Source organism: Sceloporus occidentalis, unplaced genomic scaffold (genome assembly GCF_023333645.1).
Source record: "Sceloporus occidentalis isolate IW3139 unplaced genomic scaffold, rSceOcc1.0.p SCAF_1, whole genome shotgun sequence".
Classification (NCBI taxonomy): domain Eukaryota; kingdom Metazoa; phylum Chordata; class Lepidosauria; order Squamata; family Phrynosomatidae; genus Sceloporus; species Sceloporus occidentalis.
Window position 1 is genome coordinate 105,231,163 of NW_028316981.1, and position 27,786 is coordinate 105,258,948.

General features: G+C 39.5%; 1 protein-coding gene across 8 annotated transcripts in view; it reads left to right on the forward strand.

Annotated features, from left to right (window-relative positions):
• The window catches only part of LOC149321921 (uncharacterized), a 174,801-nt gene that overhangs the window by 72,170 nt on the left and 74,845 nt on the right, over window positions 1-27,786 (forward strand). For all 8 annotated transcript variants that reach the window (XR_016281860.1, XM_089531403.1, XM_089531422.1 and 5 more), the window contains exons 22-28: window positions 208-371; window positions 748-860; window positions 7,756-7,871; window positions 11,125-11,343; window positions 13,144-13,296; window positions 13,894-14,054; window positions 22,795-22,904. Coding sequence is in view for 7 of the 8 variants with exons in the window: in XM_089531403.1 (XP_089387529.1) it covers window positions 208-371; window positions 748-860; window positions 7,756-7,871; window positions 11,125-11,343; window positions 13,144-13,296; window positions 13,894-14,054; window positions 22,795-22,904 (1,036 nt within the window). In the remaining variant the exon portion in view is untranslated. The remainder of the gene's footprint in view (window positions 1-207; window positions 372-747; window positions 861-7,755; window positions 7,872-11,124; window positions 11,344-13,143; window positions 13,297-13,893; window positions 14,055-22,794; window positions 22,905-27,786) is intronic.

Here is a 27,786-nt window from a genome sequence, read left to right on the forward strand (position 1 = left end):
TTTTCCCATCACTAATGGGAAAGTGGTCAGATTTCTCTTCACTTTCCAAAGGTTACAGAGATATGTTTAAATATGAATAAGAACAATAAAAGGAAAACATAGTAAAGAATTTCAAGAAAATAATTATCACAAATTAATATATTTACAAGAAACCTTTTTTCTTTTTCTCCCCCCTCTGCCAAACATCTTCTGTTTTAATGTTACCAGGTCTGTATAATTTAAAATGCTCTCTTGGTCCTGGCTGGTGGTATTGGCAAGGAAAATGTTATTTGATAGAAAAAAATAGAAAAGTGACCTGGAAGGATGCTCAGGAGCTATGCAAACGTTTTAAAGAAACAAAGCTACTCCAGTTGGAAGATCCTGAAGAAAAGGTTGGAATTTTTTAATGCAGAGGATTAGCTTTTTATAATTTTAAATAAAAAAATATATGTCAACCTTGCAATGACTAGCACTAATATTTTGGACAAAGATTTTGAAGAGAAGCCAATGAACAGAAAACATGAAGATAGGTATACACTGGTTTCTTTGTTTGTATGTTGAGTGCTTATCTATAAGTGATGTGTGGCTGGAGAGCAAGACAGTACTATTCACCATTTTGCTTTTGTTAGAAGGAGAACTGAGATATTCGACAACCCTGTTCAGTGTATTCAGCTGTATTCAAAGAATGTTTTGAAGCTGTGCCCCCAAATTTTAACAATCTTTAACTGTCTTTCAGTTTCTAATAGGCTATATCTCTTTGCCTTACAGTCATGGCTGAGACAGATGATAACTGAACAGATGTGGATAGGAATGCAATGGCATTCACAGAAAAAAGAGTGGCAATGGGGTGATGGAACAGCAGTAAATACTAAAGTTTATTGGTAAGATTTTCAAACTTCCTTTCATGGATCAAATACTACTATTTAGGTGTGCTGCTACTATATTTGCTAAACAGTTTAAATACATTTTTTGATCCTTAGACAAGAAAAAGGTATGAAATGGACTGGGGAAACTCCAAGGTTTGCAGAAAACAACCTTGGAGGGATTCTGAAGGTGAATCCCTAAAAGAGTTAAATAAAAACTGAATATGCTGACTAAGGAGTCAGTGAAAGGGAGGCATACACTAGAAAACAGACAGGAGAAGCTTTTAGTAGAGTATTCTGGAAGGTGGCAGGTTGAGCTGGCTGAAAACCTTGAATGGAACTACTCCATATTTTCATAATTATTATCTTTATACTGCAGCATTATCAGATTTTTGTGGTTTTAGAGGAAGACATTAAAATGATTGAATGTGCTTGGAGACTTAAACAGTAAAGACAGGAGAAAGAAATGGTGGCATTTTTGTAGAAGTCTTTGATTGTGTGAATTGGAAGGCATAAATTTGGTGTGCTGCAAAGTATTTTTAACAACATTTTCTTGCAGGTTACTGAGGCTTAACTTTTCTTAAAAACACAAGGATGATTAAAGGAACTATTTTGTACAAGGCGTATACCCCAAAGGGCACTAAGTTATCCAAAATAATTAAAATTTTAGTTGCGATCTCTTATCCACTGGGTCTTGGTTTGCCATTATTATTATTATTGGTTTTATTTATATATTTCTTGCCTCTCCCTACGGATTGAAGTGGGAGTACAACAACAGATTTAAAATTACAATTCAGTTAAAACACATTCACAAAGCACAGCAATAGATCAATCCTATTTATATTCAATATCAACATATAACTTCCTATACATGCTCAGAATGAAGTATCATCTTATAATTGTTATAGCAGATCAGGGGAATAGGCTGCCACTGCCTTCTGAGTTGAGAGAGGAACAGGCCATTTTTAAATAACCTTGGCTGTAGAGGTAAAGGTCAAAACATAGGGTAAGATATGTTACCCATGAATCCACTCAGACCAGATTTCATAGAATGTTTATACCAATTGTTGTAGTTATTTGGGGAATGTAACAAACAGAAGGCTGTGATCCCTTAATAAACCACACAAAATACTTTCTCTACTTAACTAAGTGACAATTTCCCCTGAATATCTTGAACACCAGTCCTTATACTGATTTGTCCTTGTTTTCTCCATTTCTTTGTGGCTGCTCTAATTTTTTTAAACTGATTTTCTCAACTGATATTCTCCATCTGTCACTCTCTTCACTATTCTGTCTCGCTTACTATCATGCATTCTTCTGTTCTAGTCCTTCTCTAGAGCCTGTTGAAGTACACATCACTTTTTTTAACCATTCTGGCTAGGACTTGTGAGATATTGTAGACAATACAATATTGTCTGCATAATTTCCACTCTTCCCTAGGACAATTAGCTGTGTGTCTTAAGTCAGCAAGTGACTTATGAAGATTTGAAGTGTGAAACAAATGATGACAATTCATGGCTATTTCTTTGTAATCTTCTTTACCCTGTTTCATAAAGAGATACTGACATTTGAATGTACATTCTGATCTCTGAATGTCTGTCTGCCTTGAGACAGCCTTCTTGGAAGACGTCCTTTATATTCTCAGGCTATTGGTAAAAATTACTATTGACAGAGGACATTATAATTTTTATTCCTTTCTACCATTCTTGCTACTTCTATTTACAAAAAAACCAAACAAACCCACAAAGCACCAATCCTTCTACCCTCTGTTGTCCCTTTACTATCTTTCATTCCTCCACTCTGTTACTCTCATTTCAGGGCTAATGGAAACAGCGGAAAAGAACAAGACAAATTACCTGTTATCTTTTTATTACTCTTTATCAGTGAAAATAAATACATAATTCAAGATTCGGCTGTGTGATCCCCTGGGTCAAAGATACCCCTTGAGTAATGCAAAAAGATTCAAAGAGTGAAGGCCCCAATACAAGAAGAAAGAAAATACAGTGGTGGTAGCCCCAAACAAACAAAGGTCCAATGCATTTAGAAAATACTCTTTGTCAAACATTCTTACATATCCAACACTGCACTCTGTTGTCTTTCTCTGTGATCAAGTGCATCACTGTGAACATCACATACTAGTTCCACCACTAGTTGCTGAAATAGAACTATGCAGTGAATAATAATAATTATTATTATTGCACATTCAAACAGACATACACCTTTCACATATAAACATATAAACATACATACATCATTGCGACATCATAACATTAATATTTACCATAAATACGTAGACATTTACTCCTTCAAAACAACCTTACACCCCCCTTTACCCTATATTCTTACTTCTCATCCTATCTTCCCTTCCATGCAATTCCTTCCTTTCTTTTCCCTTCTACCTTCAAATATTTCACTCATCCTAACCCATTCTTTCTACATCTCTCCTTACTTCCCCTCCTCTTCCATATCTCCACCTGTTAGTTTCTATTTCACTAACCTTCCTACATACTCTAACCTTCCACAACATACTAAAACCTTCTTTCTTCTATCCATTCATACAACTTCCTCCTCTCCCTTCTTGCTAGTTGTTTTGTCCTATATAAAGTCTAGACTTTCATTTTGTTTTCTTTTTGAGCCAGCACTTACTTCTTGGAGACTTAAAACAAATTCAACTATTTTGTGGAAATTGTACAAATCAGATCCTGCTTGCTAAGACTTATTTAATTTCAATTATTTCTCCCTCGCGATATCTAACTCCATTACAGTACATATATTTGTGGTTACCTGTTTTATATGTTTGTTATGTGTTCCCAATCTCTTTAAGATAATCAAGTACTTTCCCCCATGTTTGGTCTACTTCGTTTAATGTCTCTAAATTTCCTAAAAGTTCAGAAATTGGGGAAGGAGTTTATCTCATCAGCTAAGAACAGGAAAAAAGGAGTAGTAATATATGCGGCAGAGCATCTAAATCCAAAGGAAATTATTAATGATCCGGATGGACATTATGTGGGAATAACCATTGAACAAGATAAAGAAAAGACATTAGTAATAGGTGTCTATGGTCCCCAAACAAATAAAAAACAATTCTACAAAAGACTAAATTGCAAAATTAATGAATATGATTACATGAATGTGATGATGATGGGAGATTTTAATGGGGTCTGGGATCCAAAATTTGATAGAAAATCAGCTAAGAAAATTGAAAACAATCAGGGGAAATTACCCAGATCTTTCTTTAATTTAATACAGAATATGAACTTACAAGATGGATGGAGATACTTATATAAGGACAAACAGGGGTACACTTTCTATTCTGAGAGACACTATTCATTTTCCAGAATAGACATGTGTTTTATGACAAAATACTTAATCAATAAGTTGGTTAAGATTGAAATACTCCCGAGGATAAACTCGGATCATAATCCTTTGGTTATTGAGTTTAAGGAAAATGAGAGAAATTATAGTTGGAAATTAAGGGATGAGTTGCTACAGGAGAAGGAAGTTATCGAGTACATCAGGACAGTTATCTCCAATTATTTTAAAGAAAATAACAAAGAAGATACAAAAACTATAACAGTTTGGGAGGCGGCTAAGGCTGTGATTAGAGGACATTTAATACAGCAGAATTCTAGATTAAATAAGAAAAAACGAGAGAAATTATCTCAGTTAACAAAGACATTAAAAGAAAAAGAAACAAACTTGCAAAGGAAGCCAACAAATAAGAAGATAAGGGAGGATATAAAATTGATTCAGAAACAAATTGATTTGGTAAATACAACCGAAATTGGGGCTAATTTGAAAAAGGTGAAACAAAACACATTCGAACACTCAAATAAAATTGGGAGATGGCTAGCTACAAGATTAAAGGAGAAAAAACAGAGATCAACGATAACAGAAATTAGATCTAAAGAGGGGGTTATGATACAGAAAGATGGAATTAAGGAGGTCTTCCAGGAATATTATAAGGATCTGTACAAGGAACATCTAATACAAGGTAACAGTATTGGTGAATATTTGGACAAGATTAAATTTAGCAATCCTTCGGAAACACAGCTTAAATTGCTAAACGAGGACATAACTGCAGAAGAAATTATTGAGGCTGTTAAGAAATGTAAGGATGGTAAAGCACCAGGCCCTGACGGTTTCACGGCAAAATTTTATAAAACTTTTCTGGAGGAATTGATCCTTCCTCTGAAATTAACTATGAACGCTGTGATTAAGGAAGGAATTCCCCCATCGTGGAGAGAAACAAATATAGTGGTGATCCCAAAAGAAGGTAAAGATATAACAGACCCCAAAAACTTTAGGCCAATTTCTCTCCTTAATGTAGACTATAAAATTTTCTCGCACATTTTAGCCAACAGACTTAAAAAATGTATGCAAGAATGGATAGACGAGGATCAGAGAGGGTTTTTACCGGGAAGAGTTATGGGGGATAATTTAAGGATAATTTTGGACATTTTAGAATACTATCAACAACACAGGGATAAAAAACTGGCAATCTTATTTGCGGATTTTGAGAAGGCCTTTGACACAGTAAATTGGGAAACCTTAGGTAAAATAATTGAGAAAATGAAACTGGGAAATAAATTCGAGACATGGATAAGGGAGATTTATAAAAATCAACGGGGAAAGATATGTGTAAATGGGCAAAGCTCCCAAGCTTTTCAAATCGAGAGAGGTACCCGTCAAGGGTGTCCTCTCTCCCCCTTACTATTTCTCTTAGTGATCGAGTTACTAATCAAATCTATTAAAGAAGATAAGGAAATTAAAGGTTTGAGAATTAAGAAAAATAACTATAAAGTCAGGGCGTATGCAGATGATCTGGCAGTAATATTGGACGATCCAAATGAAAGTGCAGAATATCTGATAAAACGGATAAAAGAATTCGGAGATATAACAGGATGTAGATTAAATATAGAAAAATCTCTCTTCCTTACTAAAAATCTATCCAATTCAGAAGAAATGGAATTAATCAGCCTAACGGGAATAAATATTCGGGAATCAGTAAGATACTTAGGTATTCACTTAACTAACAAAAACATAAACTTATTCGAAAAAAACTATAAAGTTCTTTGGGAAGAAATAAAGAAAACTCTTCACAGATGGAGCCGATTAAAACTATCATTTTTAGGAAAGATCTCAGCAATAAAAATGACAATATTACCTAAAATAATGTTTCTCTATCAAATGATACCCATCTCAATTTCAAGAAAAACATTTATGAATTGGAACAGAGAAATATCATCTTTTTTATGGGAAGGGAAGAAAGCACGTGCTCGACTTAAAATTTTACAAGATACAAAACAGAGAGGGGGGTTAGGGATTCCAAATTTAGAACTTTACTACGATGCATGTTGCCTTACATGGATAAGGGAATGGATAACATTGAAAGATTGTAAATTATTAACACTAGAAGGCGAAGGCCTAAGATATGGATGGCATGCTTATCTTGCGTACGAAAAAGAAAGTGTGAATAAATTTTTTAATTGTCACTGTATTAGGAAATCACTTTTAGATGTCTGGAAAAGGTATAAGAAAAGATTAATGATAAAATTACCAAATTGGGTCTCCCCTCAGGAGGCCTTTCAAAGGAGAGAAATGTTACAAGATGAAAATTGGCTTACATATAAATTATTACTAAAAACATCTGGAGAAAAGACAAAGTTAAAATCAATGGAGGAACTGGCCAAAGAAGGGTACGAGATACATTGGTTTCCTTATAGGCAAATTATGGAAAGATGGCAAACGGATAAGAGAAAAATTGGATTTGTAAAAAAAAACAACGAACCCGAAGTATTTAAAATCATTACATCATATTCAAAGGGTACCATTGGAAAATTATACAATTTGTTATTACAAGAGAATTTAGAAACTGAGGTGGTTAAAGACGTCATGGTCAGATGGGCAAAAAATGTAGGACATAATTTGGAGTTAGCAAAATGGGTAAAAACATGGTGTAATGTCCCCAAATATTCGGCTTCACAAAGGATGCGAGAAAATTATTATAAAGTATATCTGCGCTGGTACCTAACACCTGAAAAAATTTCGAAAATATACAAGAACAGTTCTCCCATTTGTTGGAAATGCAAAAAAGAACAGGGCACCTTCTTCCACTGTTGGTGGTCATGTGAAAAAATAGGGAAGTTCTGGGATATGGTAAATAAAACTTTGTCAGAAATGCTGAATATTACATTACAAAAACATCCAGAATTATACCTGTTGAATATAATGGATGATGTGTTAGAAAAGAAATACGGTAAAATTCTTTTTTACGCAACTACTCTAGCAAGGATATCCCTGGCAAGATGGTGGAAGACTGAAAAAATTCCCGAAAGAAGTGAATGGTTAGAGAGTTTGTACGACGCAGTCGAAATGGACAGGCTGACTTTAATTTTAAGAGGAGAGACAATAATAATTATTATTATTAACCTTTATTTATAAAGCGCTGTAAATTTACACAGCGCTGTACATACAATCTTTTTAATTGGACGGTTCCCTGCCCTCAGGCTTACAATCTAAAAAGACACGACACAAAAGGAGCAGGGAGTGGTGGTGGGGAAGGCCAGCAGTTCTTCTCTACCTCCGAGGCCTCGATCAGGGGAGATGGACTGGAGGGAGGACTTGGCTTCTTCGAGCTAGCCTGCCTTCCTCTCCCTCAAGATGGTGGCTGAAGGGAGGGCTTGTCTTCTTCCAGGCAGGCCTGATGGAGCTAGTCTGCCTCTCTCTCCCTCAAGATGGTGGATGAAGGGAGGGCATGTAAGAGAATTTGCCCACAGGCCAAAAGAGGATATGGTACAGATACACTATTCTATTACTAAACTCTGTTTTCAAAATAGACCTCCAGAAGATGAATTATTGACTTGTGATGTAATGGATTTTCCACTGAAGATACTATTTCATCTTTATTTAGGTTAACGATTCAAGGACCTAAAGATGATAGCTGTGGCACGATTCTCAATAATATGTTATACTTCAAATCAGCAAAGTGCAACCAAAAATTATACTTTATATGTGAAAGAAAAGAATGTAAGTGTTAACTTTTCATTCTGTTTTTCTGTTTTTATATTCCTATTCACTATTCTATCTTTGCTAAGGGTAGTTCACCCCATTACATAATGCTTCTGTGGATATAGGGGACTTCCATGATGGAATCTCAACCATTATGTACATCAGAGGAAGAAGTAGGAAAATGCTGCTAGATAATCATATGACATGATAATATGTCCACTTTTTAGACGTCTGCACAGATGCTTCATGAGCTAACAGTTTAGTAACAATAAACAAGTGTTCCATGTAATGTGCCTAAAAACATTGTCTCTCTTTGTACTTCTAATAATGGATGGGAATTTCTGACTACTGTATATACTCATGTATAAGTCGACCTCATATATAAGTCAATTTAATTCGTTTTAATGTGTATTTTTAATATGTGAATTGTGGTACTGTTTTTACTGACTGTCTTTACTGACACTTGTACACCGCTTTGATCTTGGGAAAGCGGTTAATAAATAAACTATTTATTTATTTATTAAGGGAAGTTTCAGGGTCAAAATCCTAGATTTTGATATGACCTGTGGATAAGTCAAGGGTAAAACTTAGGGGGCCATAAGGAAGGATGGAAAGGGGGAAATACCACTTCCATTCCTCCCCCTCCTTCTGTGCATCTCTAGGACGCAAGTGGATTTAAATGGAGAGTTGTTTCCATAGGAAGCAAGGTCTTGCAAAAGGGACTGGAGAGATGGTTTAAATGGAGAGTTTTCCCCATAGGAAGCAAAGGCTTGCAAAACGGGCCAGGCAAGTGCTTTTCAATGGAGAGTTTTCCTCATAGGAAGCAAAGACTTGCAAAATGGACCAGACAAGCAAAGGCTTGCAGATGGACCAGGCAAGTGCTTTTCAATGGAGAGTTTTCCCCATTGGAAGTAAAGGCTTGCAAATGGACCAGGCAAGTGCTTTTCAAAGGGGAGTTTTCTGATAGGATAGGAAGCAAAGGCTTGCAAATGGACTGCAGGGGGAAGGAATTCAGTGGAGACTGAGGCATCAGGCTTGCTTGCTATAGGACCTTTCTAAGCACTACTGGTGCATTGACCCTTCTATAAGTCTACCCAAGACTTTATGGGCAATTTTGGGGCATAAATTTCTCGACTTATAGTTGAGTATATATGGTATATCCCAATTCATCTGTTTGTCTTGTCAACCCTCTCGGGTTTGTTGTTGTTGTTGTTCTAGATCTACTACTTCAAGGTCAGTGATTGCATGTTTAAAAAATTACAGTGTTCTGCCACTGGTTTAGGGGTGCTGACATTTCTAATATCAGATTTATATCTATTTATCCTCTTGAGTAGACTGTCCCATTTGTCCAGTGTAGGTTGCAGAGTGGCACTGCTGACAGGAGATGTATATCACATTACAGGATGAGCACGTTGTCTGTGATGTTATTAGAACCAGTAATAGTGCTTTTAGAGTAGCAGCTTTACAGTATATTAGCATTTCTCCCTTTCCTGTTTTATGCTGAAACAGACTGACGTGGCTATCACTTAAAAAATTATACAAAGTTAAAGGAATTTGTGGAGACATCGATACAATTATGGCTACAGCTGTAGTTGAATAAAACAATCTCAGTTGATTATCCTAGTGGGCTCAATTAACTTATAACAATTATTATTATTATTATTATTATTATTTCATTTCTTACTCGCGTCTCATGGCTCGAGGTGGGTTACAACATAGTTAAAACAGAGTCATTACATAAAATATATATATTAAGCTGTATCTCTACACAATATTTATATTACAGTATTTAGGACAATAATTAAATATAAAATTCATGTTTAAAATTCATGATTAAAAACTGCCTGGATAGGCCTGCCGGAAGAGATAGGTCTTCAAATGTGTTTTATATTCCGACAGCTGGTTTAACTGTCGGATCTCTTCCAGCTGGTTATTCCACAGTCTTGAGGGCAGCCGATGAGAAGGTCCTCTGGGTAATGACTACCAGTCAGGTTCTTGCAGGCTGCAGCAACTGCCCCCTAGAGGACCTCAGTGTTCAGAGCAGATTGTACAGGAGAAGGTGATCCTGTAGATAACCTGGATCCAAACCATGTAGGGCTTTAAAGGTCAAAACCAACACTTTGTACTTTGCCCTGAAACTAATTGGCAGCCAATGGAGTTGAATATGGGTGTAATATGTTCACTCCTGGATATTCCTATAACCAAACTGGCTGCCATATTTTGAACCAACTGAAGTTTCTGAACTAGGCACAAAGGTTGCCCAATGTAAAGCGCATTGCAGAGGTCCACCCTTGAGGTTGCCAGCGTGTGCACCACTATCTTTAGGTCCTCCATATCTAGAAAGGGGTGCAGCTGGTATATCAGCTGAAGCTGATAGTAAGCACTCCTGACCGTCCCATGTATTTGGGCTGACATTTGGAGAGGTGGATCCAGGAGCACTCCTAAGCTGCGAACATGGAGTGTAACCCCATCCAGAACTGGTTGACACACTTTCATTGCCAGATTAGGACCCTTGGTGGCAACCACCTCTGTTTTGTCTGGATTCAGTTTCAATTTGTTTTTCCTCATTCAGCCCATTACCTCCTTATTCAGAGGAGACACGCTATCTTTAGCTGAGCCTATTTTGGAAAGCATGGAGAAACATATTTGGGTGTCATCAGCATATTGATAATACCCTGCCGCATGCCTCTGGATGATCTCTCCCAGCAGTTTCATGTAAATGTTAAAAAGCAATGGGGATAGAATGGCACCTTGTGGGATGCCACATAACAGCTCCATTTTTGAGGAGCTACTATCCCCTGGCATCACCATCTGGAACCAGCCTGAGAAGTATGACTGGAACCACTGCAGTGCCTCCAATTCCCAAAGCCCCCAGGCATTCCAGAATGATACATATATAGCCATTCATTATAGCCATTCATTCTAGTTCTAAGCAAATCTGTTTGTTTTCTAAAGAGATGGAAACCTTTTCCGGGCATTTCAGGGACAGTTAGATCAATTTAAAATGTTCAGTCTTAACAAGACAAGGATGATGGAACTCTCCCTAGAGGTCAAGATGACTAAATTGAGACTGTCAACACAAGGTTGATGCAACATCTCATTATTCTATACTTTCTTCATGTCATGTACAGTATATATTAGTCCAAAAATTATTGGTTACTAGTACAGAAATTATAGTGAGCAAGGCCTTGTTAAATCATTGTTGTCCTAAAAGGAGATGGACATCTCATTTTAATGCATTATTTTGAACTGTGATTCTTTTTGTGTACAGATGTGAACATATTCCAGGAGTACAAGGGCCACATAATACCACAGAGACAAAAGACTTTGCCCAAATTGTTCTATATTTTAGGATTAGCTCAAGAGGATTGCATTTTTGAGCGAACTACATGTACTGGTGTAGTCTTTTCACAGGGGCAATATTATATGGTCAGTGGAAAGAAGGTATTCAGAAGCCTCAATGCAGAAGATAGATTGTATTTGAAGTCAGGTGAGTTACTAAAGCAACGTCTACACTCATTGGCCTAGGCTTAGTAATAATTCTGGTCCTGTGTGATGGTGCCTGATTATTCTCTATACAAATAGGAGCAAACCATGGTTCTTTTACTGTTGCAAATGAATTGGAAACCTTAACTTATGTTTGTTATAAGCCAATCACAAACCATGCTTCATGGTTTTTCCCCTTGGGGAGAGATAAGCTAGACATCTTGAATAGTAGGTAATGAGAAACCACAGACCAAAGGTCTCTGTTTAGCTTAACTACTCACATTTGCAGGAGGAGCCAAAGCAAGTGGCACCCATTAACACAGAAATGGATTCAAAATGAATTGTGATGTGTGAAGGGGGCCATCACTGAGCTCTTTTCATGAGCTTGGGAAATGCTTGAAAACATAACGGATGAATTCACATCCCTATTTTCTTAGTACATTTGGTATCCTGTTTTCTTTACTTTTAATTAACAAACAACAACAACAAATTGTAATCCTAACTATTAGAATTTTAATTAGTTTTAAGTAACATTTCAGAATCTAAATAATTCTAGGACTGTTTGGTTCCCCAAATGAATTTGGTTATTTGGGTCACCTTTTGGCAAAAAGAAATTGTGATGTTAGCATCAAACTATATTGTTAATAAGTATTTTTGCTCTTTTTATCCTTCCCAGTTAAACTAGACTTAAAATCAAATGATTTTTCCTTGATTAGCAATTTAATAAGCTAGTGTAGTGCAATTGTTGAAAGACTGACTAGTGAGCAGCAAACTCAAAGCAGTTTTAACTCATTGTATGGATTTGTGTAAAAATCATTCTCTTTTAAATTGATGCCTCCTCCTGGGATGTAATACAGAGATGTCCTGCATTTGGAGTATGATTACGAAGCATGAATTTATATTTATATCAATCTTTTTAGCTTTTATTTGTTCATGTCCTCCATTTTTCCTTAATGCCCTCCATTTTCCCTTAATGTCCTCCATTTTGCAGTGCCTTGTCCTCCTTTGAGGTTATGATTTCTGGTCACCCTGGGTCTAAACTCTGAATATATCTGTATATTCATGCTATCATTAATGAGGAGCCAGTTAGAAAACCGTTCATAGCAGCAGTTTAGAAGACAGTGTTAAAAATCATTTGCTACCACATTTTTAGTCTTATAGGAAATTTAGCCAGTGTTTCCCTGGGTGAATGAATAAAATAAAAGTTTGATGCTAGCACTTACAATCCTTAAAATCTGCTTCACACAAAGCTTCATACAAAGCAGATCTGTTTGCCGAAAAGGCCAATGCTTGCTGACCAATCCCAAATGTGTAGAAAAATCTTCCACATGTCAGCAACAACCTGAATATCAGGTCTGTCAAAATCTGTTTTAAAATATCCATTACTGAGAAAAAATACAGCAATCTGAAGTGTGAGTTTAAAGGAGATACCTGAAGTATTTGACAGATCAAGTTCAAAATCTTACTATAGTCTTTGTATTAGATTCTATTAGGTAGCACACTACGGTTGGTAACTCTGTGATCAAGTGTATTGCTTTGTATAGCATAACAGACAAGCAATTTTAATTATAGTTTTTGTGGCTTTTTAGGGCTATGTGGCCACATTCTAGAAGAGTTTATTCCTTCTTGAAGGTGCCAGCTACAGATGCTGGTAAAACATCAGGAATAAACTCTTCTAGAACATAGCCACATAGCCTGAAAAACCCACAAAAAACTATGGATGCCAGTCATGAAAGCCTTCGACTTCATAATTTAAATTATAATACAATTTCATTGCTATCTTATTTCTGAAATTTTGTTCTAGTTTGTAATCCTGGATTTTATGGCACAAATTGTCAGTTCCATTGTCAGCACTGTACCAATAACCTTCCTTGCCATGCTGTTACTGGAGAATGTGTGGGCACTGGCCTAACAAAGTGTGGTTTAGATTCTCCAGATCCAAAGTGCATTGAAGAAGGTAAAAAATGCAGCTGTTCCTGGACAAGTGTTATGTTTTCTCCAATTTTATATGTTCTCTTTGCCTTCCCTTTAATACCTCCTTTCATTTTTCTTGCCTTCTCTATAAAAATAACCTAACCTTCCAATTGTTGTTAATTGCTGTCAAATTGACTTTGACTTATGGAGACCTTATGAATGAGAGACCTCTCTCTCTCCCTCCCTCTCTCCCTCCCCCCCCTCTCTCTGTGGTGACATATATATAATCCATTGATTCAGTGGGTCCACTCTGAGTAGAATTAACAATTGGATTTAGGCCTGAGCCACAAACCTAGTAGGTTATCCCTAATCATGCCACTCTTCTTCAGCTGTTAGTGCTAATTTGTAATATGAAAACTATAATGCTGCTTTACTTTGACAGCTATTGTGACATTTTTTGAGGCAGTGCCTAAACACCATCTTGAACTTTTTGAGATGCTATAGAAATGCCATAATTACTCTTTGGTTTAAGATGATTGATTCACAATTAGAAGAGCTTTCATTGAAGTTCACACCTGTGCAGTTATATCTCTTGAGTTATTTCTTCAGTTGCATACCAAATACTATTTTGATTTTTAAGTTTCCATAGACCCATGTCCAAAGAAGCCTAAGTGGTACTATTATTCAAAATCATGTTACTATGTGGAAGATTCAAAAATTGACACATGGGCCAATGCCAGAATTGCTTGTCAAGGATATAAAGGAACAGACCTAGTTATAATTAGAAACAGCCATGAAAAGGTATGACATACAATTTTAAAATTCTACTCTTTTCAGACTAGGGAGGGTTTTCATAATTTGTTTATGTTTATTTTGTGACTGTTCTCTTTTGTGCTTTTTGGAAGATATAAAATTATAGAAGTTTCTATTTTCTCCCTTCAAATAATAAGCAGTACTATTCCATGTTTTCCATATAGCTGAGGCAAGATGTGTAGTTCTTTTTGAACCTAGCAGTATCTCAGAATAAGCCTGAAGTAAGACTAGAGAGAAGCAATGCTTTCACCAGATTTCTCAGCTGACTATCCCTCAGATCTTCTTCAGATATCTAACTGATTTGCTGGTGTATTTGCAATACATTTTCATTTTTAAAAAAAAAGAAAAAATCATAAATAAATTCAAATGTAAAAATATAACGAGAATGTTTAAACCTGTTCCTTGTGTAATATTTGAAATCCTATACTATTCTTTTCTAAACGAAACGAGTTTGGAGAGAGGGAGATGGACAGGGGGATATAAAGGAACATAAATTTTATGACCAGTGAGAACACGAGGAAAGCAATTTCTTGTTTATGGTCTCTATGACTCACACATATGAATTGTTGTGTCCCTGTCAGAACTTTCCACAGCAAAGTTTAGCATTTTTCTGGGGGAACCACACCTCCAGATTGTGTATGCCTAGACAGGCTTCCCACCAGTCTGCTCAGTTCTGGGTCCACTGCAAAGAGAGAACTAATAAGAAGAATGAAAACTGAATGTAGACTAAATATGGATTAACCATCTAAGAAGTTTGTGTTAACATGTGACCACTCAAAGAACTGCAGTTACTTGCAAGTTCTTTGTGACTCAGTGTGCAGGAACTTCTCAAGAAAGCCCTATAATGAAACAACCCTAAACCAAACCCAAGACAAGACTGGAACATAAACAGCTAAAAAGGAGCCTCAGGGGGAAACCACAAACAGAAAGTGACCAAGGAAACAGAAGATCTCAAAAGATGGGAAGACAAGCAGTACACACATTCAACAAAACAAAAAATATCTGAAGCAGAACCACACATATTGTAGGGATGTGGAATGTTAGAAGCTTGAGCCAAGGGAAGCTAGACATAGTTTAAAAGTAAATGGAACCTCTAAACAGCAATATTAGGAGTGAGCTAAAATGAACAGGAATTGATAATTTTGACTCAGATAACTACACAGTGTACTACTCAGGAAAAGAAAAGATGCAAAAAAACCGGGGTGGCTTTTATAGAGAGGAGAGATGTAACAAGAGCAGTCAAAGGATACAGTGGAAAAACTGGACTAAATCATATCAGTAAGGCTCCACAGAAAACCCATAAACATAACCATTATACAAATATATGCGCCAACAACAAAAGCAGAGGAAGATATCAAGTGATTCTATGATGGAGTTCAAGAAGAAATTGACAACACACCAAAACAGGGCTTATTGACACTGATAGACAACTGGAATGCTAAAGTAGAAGAATACAAAAAAACTGTAGGAAGATTTGGACTAGGTACAGGAATTCTATGAGGCCAATGATCTATTCATCACAAATACCTTCTTCATACAACCAGATAAGTAACTATATACTTGAACATCAACAGATGGTCAGTACAAAATCAGATAGACTACATAACTGGAAGCAGATGGAGAAGGTCAATTTTTTTGGCCAAAACTAGACCAAGTGCTGACTGTGGCACAGATCATGAGCTATATATATAAAAAATTAGAGTAAATCTGAAGAATAAAAAGCCAATCAACATAACAAAATATGATCCGAACAACATCTCAACAAAATTTACAGAATATGTAAGAAATGTATTTCAGTTCTTAAGTATAATTGATTGGGAACCAGAAGAACTATGGGCAGAATCCAGGGATATACAGTGGATCCTCGTTATATGCTGGGGTTTGGTATCAATATCCCCTGTGGATAACAAAATCCATGGATGCTCAAGTCCCATTAAATACATTGGTACAGCAAAATGGTGTCCCTTGTAAAAAATGGAAAATCAAGGTTTGATATTTGAAATTTATACTTTTTTTGAACATTTTCAAACTGTGGATGCTTGAATCCGTGTATAAAAAATCCATGTATAAGAAGGGCCAACTGTAGTTAAGGATGAATACAGGAAACTCTGTTGGTGACGAAAAAGAAAGAAGAAACAGTGGATAAGAGATGGAATGCTTCAAGTGGTAAAAGAAAGATGGGAAGCTAATTAAAAGGGAGATAGAAATAGAACCAGATCTATGAATGCAACTGTTCAATGACTTATGCGCAAGGATAAAGAAAACTACTATAATGATCAATGGAGAGAAATAGAAGGGGGGGGGGGGAGAAAGAACAAGGGAATATGGAAAAAGAAAATTTCCCATTCAAGCAAGATTCTGCTCAAGATTCTGCAGCATAGACTCTAAACATATATGAAGAGAAAAATCCCAGAGGTGCAAGTGTGGTTCAGGAAAGGAAGAGGCACTAGGGACCACATTGTAAACATACAATGGTTAATGGAGTGCACCAAAGAATTCCAGAAGAAAATCAGCATGTGCTTTATAGACTATAGCAAATCCTTTGACTGCGTAGCTCAGGAAAAGCTATGGTCTAAAGAAATGAGAGTGCCACTACATTTGATAGTACTGATGAGAAATCTGTACTTAGGACAAGAGGCTACTGTTAGAACAGAAAATGAGAAACAGAATGGTTCCCAGTTGACAAAAAGGGTCAGGCCAATGCATATTATCTGCATACTGTGCCACATACTATGCAGCATAGTATGCATACTGCTGCATATTATCACCCTATTTGTTTAACATGTATGAAGAAAATATCAATGAAAGACAAGGTTTAGACTCAGAAGAAGGAGACGTGAAGATAAGAGGAAAAAACAAGCTAAGATATGTAGATGACACCATAATACTAGCGGAAAGCATTGTAGACTTGAAAGCTAAAGAAGAAAGTGCAAATGCAGGCTTATTGATGAACGTAAAGAAAACAAAAATAATGACCACAAAGGAACTATATAAATTCAACCTCGATAATGAAGAAATCAAAATAGTTAAAGATTCTCTGTACCTCGGATCAAATATTGCAGTCAGGAAATCAAAAGAAGTCTAGGAATGGTAAAGATGGCTATGAAATAACTATATAAGATCCTAAAGAGTAAGATATACAATTGAGCACTAAAGTTAGAATCATCCAATCCATTGTATTCCTCATGACCATGTAAGGATGTGAGAGCTGGCCAGTGAAGAAAATGGCTAAGAAGAAAATCAACTCATTTGAAATGTGGTGCTGGAGAAGAGTGCTGAGGATACCACAGATGGCCAAAAAGACAAACAAATGGGTCTTTGAACAAATCAAGCCAAATCTCTCCCTGGAAGTCAAAATTACTAAGATGAGGCTGTCATACTTTGGCCACATCTTGAGTAGGCACAACTCTTTAGAGTGAGTCATTAGAAAAGATAAGAATGCTAGGAAAGGTAGAAGTAGTAGAAAGAGAGGAAGACGGTATGCCAAATGACTAGACTAAACCACAGATCTGAATTTGCAGGACCTAACCAGAACAGCGGAGGATAGGGGATCTTGGAGATGGCTCATATGCAGGGTCACCATGAGTTGGGGTTGACTTGAGGGAAATTAACAACAAAACAGTTTTATGATTTGTATAATCTTTTAATGAATGTCAATGTTTTTAATGTTTAATGTTTTAACTTTATATATTGTTTAATTGCTTTTGATTAACTTTTGTATTTATATTTTTATCAAAGCTTCCGTATAGTTTTTAAATCTGTTTTGTTTTTAAAATATCATTAGTCACATTGTGTCCCTTTACTGAAGGAAAGGAAAAATATAAATGAATAAAATTATCACCATCTAAAGGCTGCATCTTGCATATTCTCAACAACTGCTCAACTATTTGAGGTCAAATTAAACATGGAAGGAAATGCATATTTCCAAGGATTAACACTGAATTCCTTTGAGATTGTCAGCTATCTGATTTGCAAAGTTAACCAGTGTTTATCTTCCAAATCACATGCAGTCTTCCAAACCACATGTTATGAGAAACACTTTGCTACTTCAGGAAGTCCTCTTTATAAAAACATGCAATGTGTATTGTCAATTTAGGACCAGTACATACCGGCATGAAGCGGCGTGGCGGCAGCAATATAGGGGCTCGGTGTGGCTCAGCTTCCACATTCGCCGAGCCCTTTTGCCTAAGAGGGACGCCGCCGCGGACACAAAGAAACCACAGCATGTTGGAGGAGAGGCCACAACTTTATTAGCATAACAAAAGGACCACAATGCAACATGTAGGGTTGGCTCCAATGCATGAGGTCTGGATCTGTCATCCATCAGCCCAGTACTGAGTGGATGAACCAAAATGCTTGGTCATGACCAAGCTTCGGGATGGCAAGAGATTATGGGTTACCGCTTATATCCCATTGATCGCATATCTGCAACTGTGCATCATCGCATAACTATCCCTTGCCAACGGGGGACGCTGTGCTGGTGATGCCCCCGCAATGGCAACACCGCCTCGTTCGCAGCGCCCCCGTGTCCGGATGGACTCCCGATCCAGCACTACGCAGCCCTGGAAACCACGCCCACCAGATCTGAGACCTATGCAACCGCCACAGAAGGCAAGCCTGCCTTCCACCAACCCTACAACCCTGTAGTCAAAGAGGTGCAAGCATCTCTGTTCAGGCGCATGTAGCCCGCAAAAGCCCCCGATTTCCACCTTCCCAGCCTTTTTATAGTGTCCACTGGCAGACCGCATTGAGCAGCAGATGTGGCAGCCCCAATCCGGAAGGAATGGTTGCCGAATTCATCTGGTGGCAGGTTGAGGCTCCCCAGGGCCATCCGCAATACCGACACCAGCTGGTAGCATGTTAGCGAGGTTCCATCGGCATGAACAAACAGTGGTCCATCTTTCAGGGGGCGGGCTGCCACAAATCACTGAAGAGTTTTTACTGGGCACAGACAAGAGCCACGTAGCCTCAGCAGCTCAACGGTTTGTCCCTTTCCAAGTTGATCACACTTGGACCTGCGAAGAACTAAATAGACAAAATTTCAAGCAAAGGACACATCACCAATCTGTAAAGCCCGCCCAGATATATCAGCCCTGGAGGCGGGCACCAACTCTCCCACCCTGAAAGCCCCAAAGAAAGCAGTGATGAATGCCGCTTTGAAAAAGTCAGCCTCGTAGGAGGAGACACAAACCAGGGGCAACTGCCCAACGATATTATTGGGGAGCATGAAACAAATGGGCCTCCTTCCATCCTGGTTGGATCGGTGTGCTCTCCTCCACCCTTCCAGCGTCCTCCTGACCCGGAAGTTGGCACAAGGATCCGGGTGCCCCTCAGCTTTGGAGAAGAAGGATATCCCCGCCAAGTGGACAGACATGGTCCAAGGTGACGTGCCCATCCGTCTCAGCCACACCAGGAACCGGAGGACAGTTTGGGACTGAATAAGCCAGTGGGGCTGCAAATTTACCGACTTGAAGAAGGCCTGCAGCTTAGCCATGGCCCTGTAGTAGGCCCTGAGAGTGGCAGGGGCCACCAATGTCAAAATGCTCTGCATCACATCAGCTTGCAATCTCCCACAGTTCCTCCGGGAAAGGCGTGGGTGAGGGGTCTGCCTCGGGCACCAGCATGCGGAACCTGGATTCCTGAAAACGGGAAAGAGAGTCTGCCACATTATTTTCTAATCCTGGGACAAAACGAGCCTTGAAGGTGATGTTCCGTTGCAGGCAGCAAAGCACAAAGTGCCTGACAAGCTGCATGACCCTCTCTGATTTGGAGCTCTGTCGGTTAATGATGTTCACAACCACCTGGTTGTCACACCAAAAGCAGACAGCCTTGTTGCTGAGCACTCCGTCCCACAAGTGAAGGGTCACAACGATGGGGAAGAGTTCCAAAAATGTGAGGTCGTGGCAGATGCCGCTGCTGGCCCAATGGGCAGGCCACCGCTGGGCGCACCAGTGCCCTTGGAAATAGATCCCAAAGCCCATACTACCCGCTGTGTCCGAGTGGACTTGTAAGCTCTGACCAAGCTCCCAAGGCCGCTGCCAGATGGAAACCCCGTTGAAATGGCTTAGGAAACCCTCCCAGACTGCTAAGTCTTGCTTGATACCCCGCGTCAGGCGCACATGATAATGGGCAGCCGCAATCCCAGTAGTGATCCTGGCCAGCCTGGCACAAAAGGCCCGGCCTGGTGATACCACCCTGCAGGCGAAATTGAGGTGCCCAAGCAAGGACTGAATGTCCTTCAAGGTGGCCTTGGTGGCTGTGAGCATGGCCCTGATTTTGCTGTGAAGTGCCTCCAGCTTGTTGGAGGGGAGCCGGGATGTCCCAGCCACCGAGTCAAGCTGGATGCCTAAATAAGTGAGGGACGTGACGGGGCCCTCAGTTTTGTTAGGGGCCAAGGGTACACCCAATTCCCTGGCCAGGTCTTGGAAGGTGAGCAGGAGCTTCGCACACATACTGGAGTGTGCCTCGCCCATGAAAAGGAAATCATCTAGATAGTGCATGACCAGGGGTGAGGTGGGCCTGCGTTTTACCTCCCACTCTAGGAATGTGCTGAAGGTCTTGAAGGCAGAACAGCTGACAGAACACCCATGGGCATGGCCTTGTCGAAATACCACTGGCCCTGTACCCTGAAGCCCAGCAGGCAGAAGTCATCAGGATGCACCGGCAGCAGCCGGAAGGCCGATTGGATGTCACACTTGGCCATGAGGGCCCCCCGCCCGCAAGAGTGAACCAGCCAGACTGCCTGGTCAAAAGTGGTATAGTGGACAGAGCAGAGCTCAGGTGGGATGGCATCACTGACCGATTCACCAGGAGGGTGACGTCCACTGAGGCCTCGTGGCCTTTTATAGGCCTGTTGTCCAATGGGTGCCTGGCATAGGGTGGCAAGACCCACCCCCAGCCTCCGTCCAATCTCGGGCGGCGCCTGCTTACGATGCCGCCCAATCAGTGGGCCCCTTCCGCCCGCAGGGGCCGCTGGGACTTGTAGTTCCCAGCGACACAGGCAGAAGGCCCGCCCTTCCTCCCCTGTCCTGGCCAATTGAGGCTCAAGCGGCCCCGCCAAGGCCTCTGGGAGGCCGCCCGAGCCAGAAGAGGCCTGTAGCCTCTGCGGGGCTTCCCCCAGCGGCAACCGGGCCGTCCCGCCGAGGCGGGTGGCCCCATATATCGGCACTGTTAGGTCATAAGGCTGTCGCCCCGTCCACACGGGGCACAGCTTGGTGACATAAGGGCGCCAGAGTGCCCAAACAGCTCTAGGCGGAAGCAGTCATAACACAGCCCTTATGACGGTGTGAAAAGGAGCTCCGTTTCGGAGCTCCTTTTTTAGCCAGATCGTTGCCACAGCCATGTGGTTGCTACGAGAATGATCTGGAGAAGAAAGGGATGGCCTCTGGTCGTCCATTTCTTCTCGTCTGTCTCTTGCCCTAGATCTTAAATTGGGTTTGGCAAAGTGCAACCCACAAGCTGCATGTAATGTCACCCCCACACACACACACACACACATCTGAACCCCACATGTGCCCCATACTTCCTAATTGATTGCTTTCACTGGAACAGCTCTCCTACACTTAGTAGAGGTTGTGGGAGCAATTTTGTCAGGTTTTGCAATCTCATGGCCTATTTTGGGACTAGGGATACTACAGAATCAATGGTGGTGCAGTGATTAAATACTGATACTGGAACTCAGGCTTCCATCCTTTTGTAGGTTGGTAAAATGAGTACTCAACTCGTTGGGGGCAATTGGCTTACACTTAGTAAACTGCTTAGAGAGTGATAGTTCCCTAAAAAGCAGTATAGAAATGTACTTGCTATTGCTATTCTAACCTTTCTATTCCCTGTATCATTTGGTTTAAACATTGTCCCTCTATGCTTAACTTTCTGGCAGATACTCTTGCAGGTCTCTGTGGCCCTATGGCATAGATTATTCTGCAACATAAATTTGTTTCTTTGATGATGGAATACACAGTGACCATTTTTAAGGTGCAAATATTAAAAATTAGCTAAAATTAATTTGAACCAGTTTTTAAAAAATGTTAAATAAAGTATAAGGTCAAATATAGAAATAGAAAGAGGTAAAACAGAAATGTGATGATATGATACGTTGAATCACCAGCAGATTTGAAGTAGTTTTTACTACTAAGCTGTTGGTCCATGAAAGACCATGGCCATATCTTCTATTTTATTTTATTTAGAAATGGGTGCAGCTGGCAAAAAAAGCTGATAAAGGGGATGACTCCAGATACATCTGCTCCACTTGCAAATGGGTAATGCTCACATCATGATTGCCACTGAGCTACAATCTTGTTGCATGCTCTGGCTGTATTTGTCTGGCTGTATTTTATCTGTGGAACTTGTAACATTATTGATATATTGGTATATCACTACTAGTTGCATGTGGGCACATGCAGATGTAGAATAAGCCATTTTAACCTGTTATCAAATTGGATGTGATTATTTAGATGTTTGTGGTAATGTAATTTATTTTGTGATGAAGAGTTGCTTCTTACAATTATTTAACTTTATGTCTGAAATGGTTTCTCATTACTCCCCCCCCAATCATTTTTCAGCATTTTTATTATAACAGACTTTAAGAGCACCACTGCATATTATTGCTTAAAAGAAAAATAATAGAATAAAATAAAATACAAAAAACTAGCCTTCTTTTTAATCTAAACTTCCTATTCTAAACCCATTTTTAAAAAATGCCTCAGATAAATTGTTTCTGTGCTTTCAGATGTGGGTGCAATATAAAGGAGATGACAGCTGGATTGGTTTGACCTTCTGCAAGCAGTTATATCAATATATTTGGGTAGATAATTCGTCTACAGTCCTCCAAAATGCATGGTAAGACTATTTCAAAAATAGTCCAGCATCAACAGAGAACCAATCTTCCAATTTTTAAAGTATAAGGAGAGTGAATACTTTCCAGTATTAGACTCATTGATTTGCCATCATGATCTTTTTGTTCTTCTTTTAGCTGAAGAGTGGGGCAAAATGCTTCACATTAAAATACTGATCTAATTACAATTGCCAGTTATTACAATAAAGCATGTTTATTTTGTTTTCAAAATGATTTAGAGAAGCTCTAGTTCTTCTGACTCTCATGTCTCTAAAACTATGGTGGCTTGGACAACCATTTCAGTTTAATAAGCTGAGATGTCAACAAATATTTTACACAGAGCCATTTGCTCCTCCTTTTGTAGAGTAAGAAATCAAACCAGGAAGTCTCTCATAAACCATTATTTGTTGTTTGTGGTCTCTCTGACACACAATATGGGCCTTGTCCCTAGACAGAGCCTTTGACAGAACATTCCAGAGCTGAATAGCCTTTATCTCACCTCCATCCCTCAGTGCAGTTGCCGAAGTGTGCCAAATTTCTTTTCTCAGTTCCTTTTCAGCATCCATGTGCCAGTTCTCAGTCAACCAAATAGAACATCATTGCTGAGCAGGCTATTCCTTCATTTGTGTCTTTACATTTCCCTTTGTGGTTCCTTTCATGTTTTTATTATCTCATCTCTATCTTTTCTTCTTTCTTCAACAATTCTCCATTTTTACTGGGACTGTCAATGGCCTCTAAGGCCCTCTTCAAATGGTGCACCTCCTAAGATAGAAAGATCAACACTCTACGTGCCTTTTTGCCTTGGAGACTAGCAAAAAGTACTTTTTTTATGATCTATTGGGAATTCATGAAGTCTAAGTCTCTTCAAAAGGACAAAGATGGGGATTTGAGGTGTCACATACTGGATCCCTAACAAAAAGGCTGACAAGGTTGACTCACTTTCTAAGTCACAGCAGGAAAAGGAATCCAGCCACATCAGAAAAAGGAGTCTGAGCCCTGGAACAGATGGGCCAAAAGCACTACCTTCGAGCTGATTCAGGGGCATCGTGTACAGATGACGTACACCCCTGGATGGACCAGACTGAAGTCACGCTGCAGCCACCTAAGGTGACCCAAACCCAGTTGCAAAAGGAGTGCAAAAAAGCACTCCTTGCAGGTGGTCTGTTGCAGACCATGGCAGCAACCAGCCTAGGGGCTGTAGCATCTGGTCAGAGTGGTCCTCATTGGGAAGCAACCGGTGCTGGAGCGGCCAGAGGCTGCCCCAAGCTGCCGGCCTGCTTGACCCTTTAGGCTCCCTATTTGGCTTCATAGTGCAAGCTGAACCTACCCAGGATCCCAAACTGAGCTTTTGGTCCAGTTAATTCTGGCAGAGATTCTTTGATGGCTCATTAACTCCAGTGATGGTGAAGTTCACTATGGATGCTCAGTAGAGACCATGAAGGAACTCCATCACTTCTCCAATAAACTTTTTTTTTATAGTGCATCCTGTCCTGATGGTGGATTTGTCATCTATAATTCTCCCATTACAATTCCAGTTTAAAAATATTACTCCATCTTTCCAGTCTCAGTGATCCTCTCCATCACAAGCTCAGGATAGAATCTGGTAAAGGTCAAATACACTGGGTATCACTATCACTGGGAATCTGCATGTCAGTCTTCTTCCAACTTAATGCTAATCTTTGAGTTGAATATCTCTTTTTTTGCTCATTAGGCCAGACATCTTGATAGTCCCTTCTCTTGATCTTCACATAGAGACTGGAACTACTATCATCTTTCATAATATTGGTTCTATAATTGCTTCTTTCAATCTCTTTATCAACAGGGATTGACCAGACATTTACTTCCTCATCAAGTTTTATTGCCCCAGATTCATCAGTTCTAGTTACTAGTAAACTTCTACCAGTGGTTCTGTTACCTCTTGACACTACTTCTACTTTGATATTTATAGTGGCGGATCTCAACAACTTTGCTCTGAACAGCAACACAATATCTATATCACTATTACCCTTATCATCCCAGATGAAGTCTGATATGTTGTCATTTCTTGTTGTACCAGGTGCACCTTCAACCCAGACTGCAACTATGGTATATATATATATCAGTGGTGGTTCAGAAACTGTTGATTAGTACTTAATCTTCTACAGAGACACAGAAAAGTGCAGTTCATGATCCTACAACCTCTTCTGAAGATGGCTTGGATTGTGAATCCTCCTCCCTGTCTCCCTTTTTCCTAGCACCATCACCAGACTTTGATATAATGGATACTAATTCATTGTCTCCTTTGAGGACATTCAGCTGTACACTGAGCAGTTCCTCAAAACTGACAAATCTACGACTGTTGAAGTAAAAGCTCAACTTCATCAGTTTTGAATCCAGTCTTTCAGAGGGTGGACTCCAGTGTGGTACAGCCAGTCAGCCCTTTTGCCATTGTTAGCCTGCTTGGTGCACCAATCATGGAGTAAGCCCTCCTCCATGTCAACTACATCAAGGTTCATAGAGAGTCTGTATTGTATCTAACATGCTGTTTTTCTTTTCTAATATCCTTTGTAGAATACTGTTATAGTGGGGGCTTCTTGAACAAGAAGTAAACTTTATCCTAGTGAACAAGAGGGGACATGAACTCTACTATATGAAGTGATATTTCTGTTCCTCAAAAGCACTGACTGTGTAAATAATAGGCCCACATGGCCACATGTCAAAAGTCCTTATAGAAGAAATTTTCATTCTTCCTCCTTTATCTTTCATATGACCATAAAAACACACAGTCTATTTTGTCTTAAAAGTTATGTCAGACATTTACTTCTAGGAGACATACATGGCTTCTCTTGGTAGCATTTAGAATATGCGTAAAAAGGAGAAATGGAAAGGGACACAATATCAGAATATGCATTTTTACATACAGAAGGATTTATGAATGGATATGTCAACATTAGGAGGAACCTCCTGACAGTAAGGGCTGTTCAACAGTGGAACAAACTCTCTCGGAGTGTAGTGGAGTCTCCTTCCTTAGAGGTCTTTAAACAGAGGCTGGATGGCCATCTATCAGGGATGCTTTGATTTAGATTTCCTGCATGGCAGGGTGTTGGACTGGATGGCCCTTGCGGTCTCTTCCAACTCTATGATTCTGTGATCTATCTAAATTTGGTTCTTTAAATGATCATGTATGAATTCACCAACCAACCATCTTCCTTCTTTCTGTCTTGCCTTGTATTGTCGTGTGACAGATGCAAAACTGAAGTGAATGGTTGGTGCACCTGAACATGCACACTGGGGTTGATGGCAGGGCTCCTACTAAAAAGCAACTCAGCTCTGAAATGTTCCATGTGCACAGATACAAAACTATATGTGTGAATTCACAGATGACCACCTGAAAAACCAGTTAAAGGTGATGAATCTATTCTTGTTTTGGCAAAATGTCCAAACTGTTTAAACCAACCTCAGACTATGGAACAAGCCAGATGTCACATCTTGGCTTGATCCAAAGTTTTTAACTGTAGTATTCATTTTAATTTAGACTGGTTTGATTGTTTAAGCTGAGAAAGGGATCTAGGAGTCCAAGTAGACCATAAGTTGAACATGAGCCAACAATGCGATGCGGCAGCTAACAAGGGCAATGCGATTTTAGGCTGCATCAATAGAAGTATAGTGTCTACATCAAGGGAAGTCATAGTGCCACTATATTCTGCTCTGGTCAGGCCCCACCTGGAATGTTGTGTCCAGTTCTGGGCACCACAATTCAAAAAGGACATTGAGAAACTGGAGCATATCCAAAGGAGGGCGACTGAAATGGTGAAAGGTCTGGAAACCATGCCCTACAAGGAACGACTTAGGGAGCTGGGGATGTTTAGGCTGGAGAAGAGAAGATTAAGAGGTGATATGATATCCCTGTTTAAATATTTGAAGGAATGTCATATTGAGGAGGGAGCAAGCTTGTTTTCTGCTGCTCCAGAGACTAGGACCCGAAGCAATGGATGCAAACTGCAGGAAAAGAGATTCCACCTCAACATTAGGAGGAACTTCCTGACAGTAAGGACTGTTCGACAGTGGAACAAACTCCCCGGAGTGTAATGGAGTCTCCTTCATTGGAGGTCTTCAAGCAGAGGCTGGATGGCCATCTGTCGGGGATGCTTTCTTTGATTGTGATTTCCTGCATGGCAGGGGGTTGGACTGGATGGCCCTTGCGGTCTCTTCCAACTCTATGATTCTATGATTCTATGAAAGAAATAATAACGGAGGCTACATTTATAGGCAAACTTATTCATGTCTTTTAAACATTTGATTGAGCAAGGCCAATTTTAGGGTAGCTTGAATTCCTGTAAAGCTCCAGAATCTTTGAGTTGTGCATGGAGGTTTTCAATAAATAATCTTGTATACAAGAGGAGTGCTGTTTTTCACCAGGCTGAGCACATCTAGTATCTCTACATGTATTTCTGGGTTATTCCTTATAGCAGTTGGAAAACACTGGCCAAAACTGCGGTTTTTAAAGATTTTGTATAGCATTGTTAACATTAGCTGGTCTTAATAATAAATAATAAATAATAAAGTTTTTATTTATATCCCGCACCTTCCTTCGATCAGGGTGGCTTACAGTATAAAATTTCAAACAACAATACATACAATAAAATCCAAAATACATCACATATAAACAATAATAAAAAATACAGGCAAAAAAGCCCCAAAGCCCTTCCTCTTGGCCACGAAAGAGGAGGGAGGCCCACAGGATTTTTAATCGGGGAATGCCTGTTGGAACAGGAAGGTCTTCAAATCCTTCCTGAATTGGGCCAGGGTGGTAGTCGAGCGGAGCTCAGTGGGCAGCGTATTCCAAAGGGCTGGGGCAGCAGTGGAAAATGTCCTCCTTGTGGTGGAGGACAATCTAGCCCCAGGCAC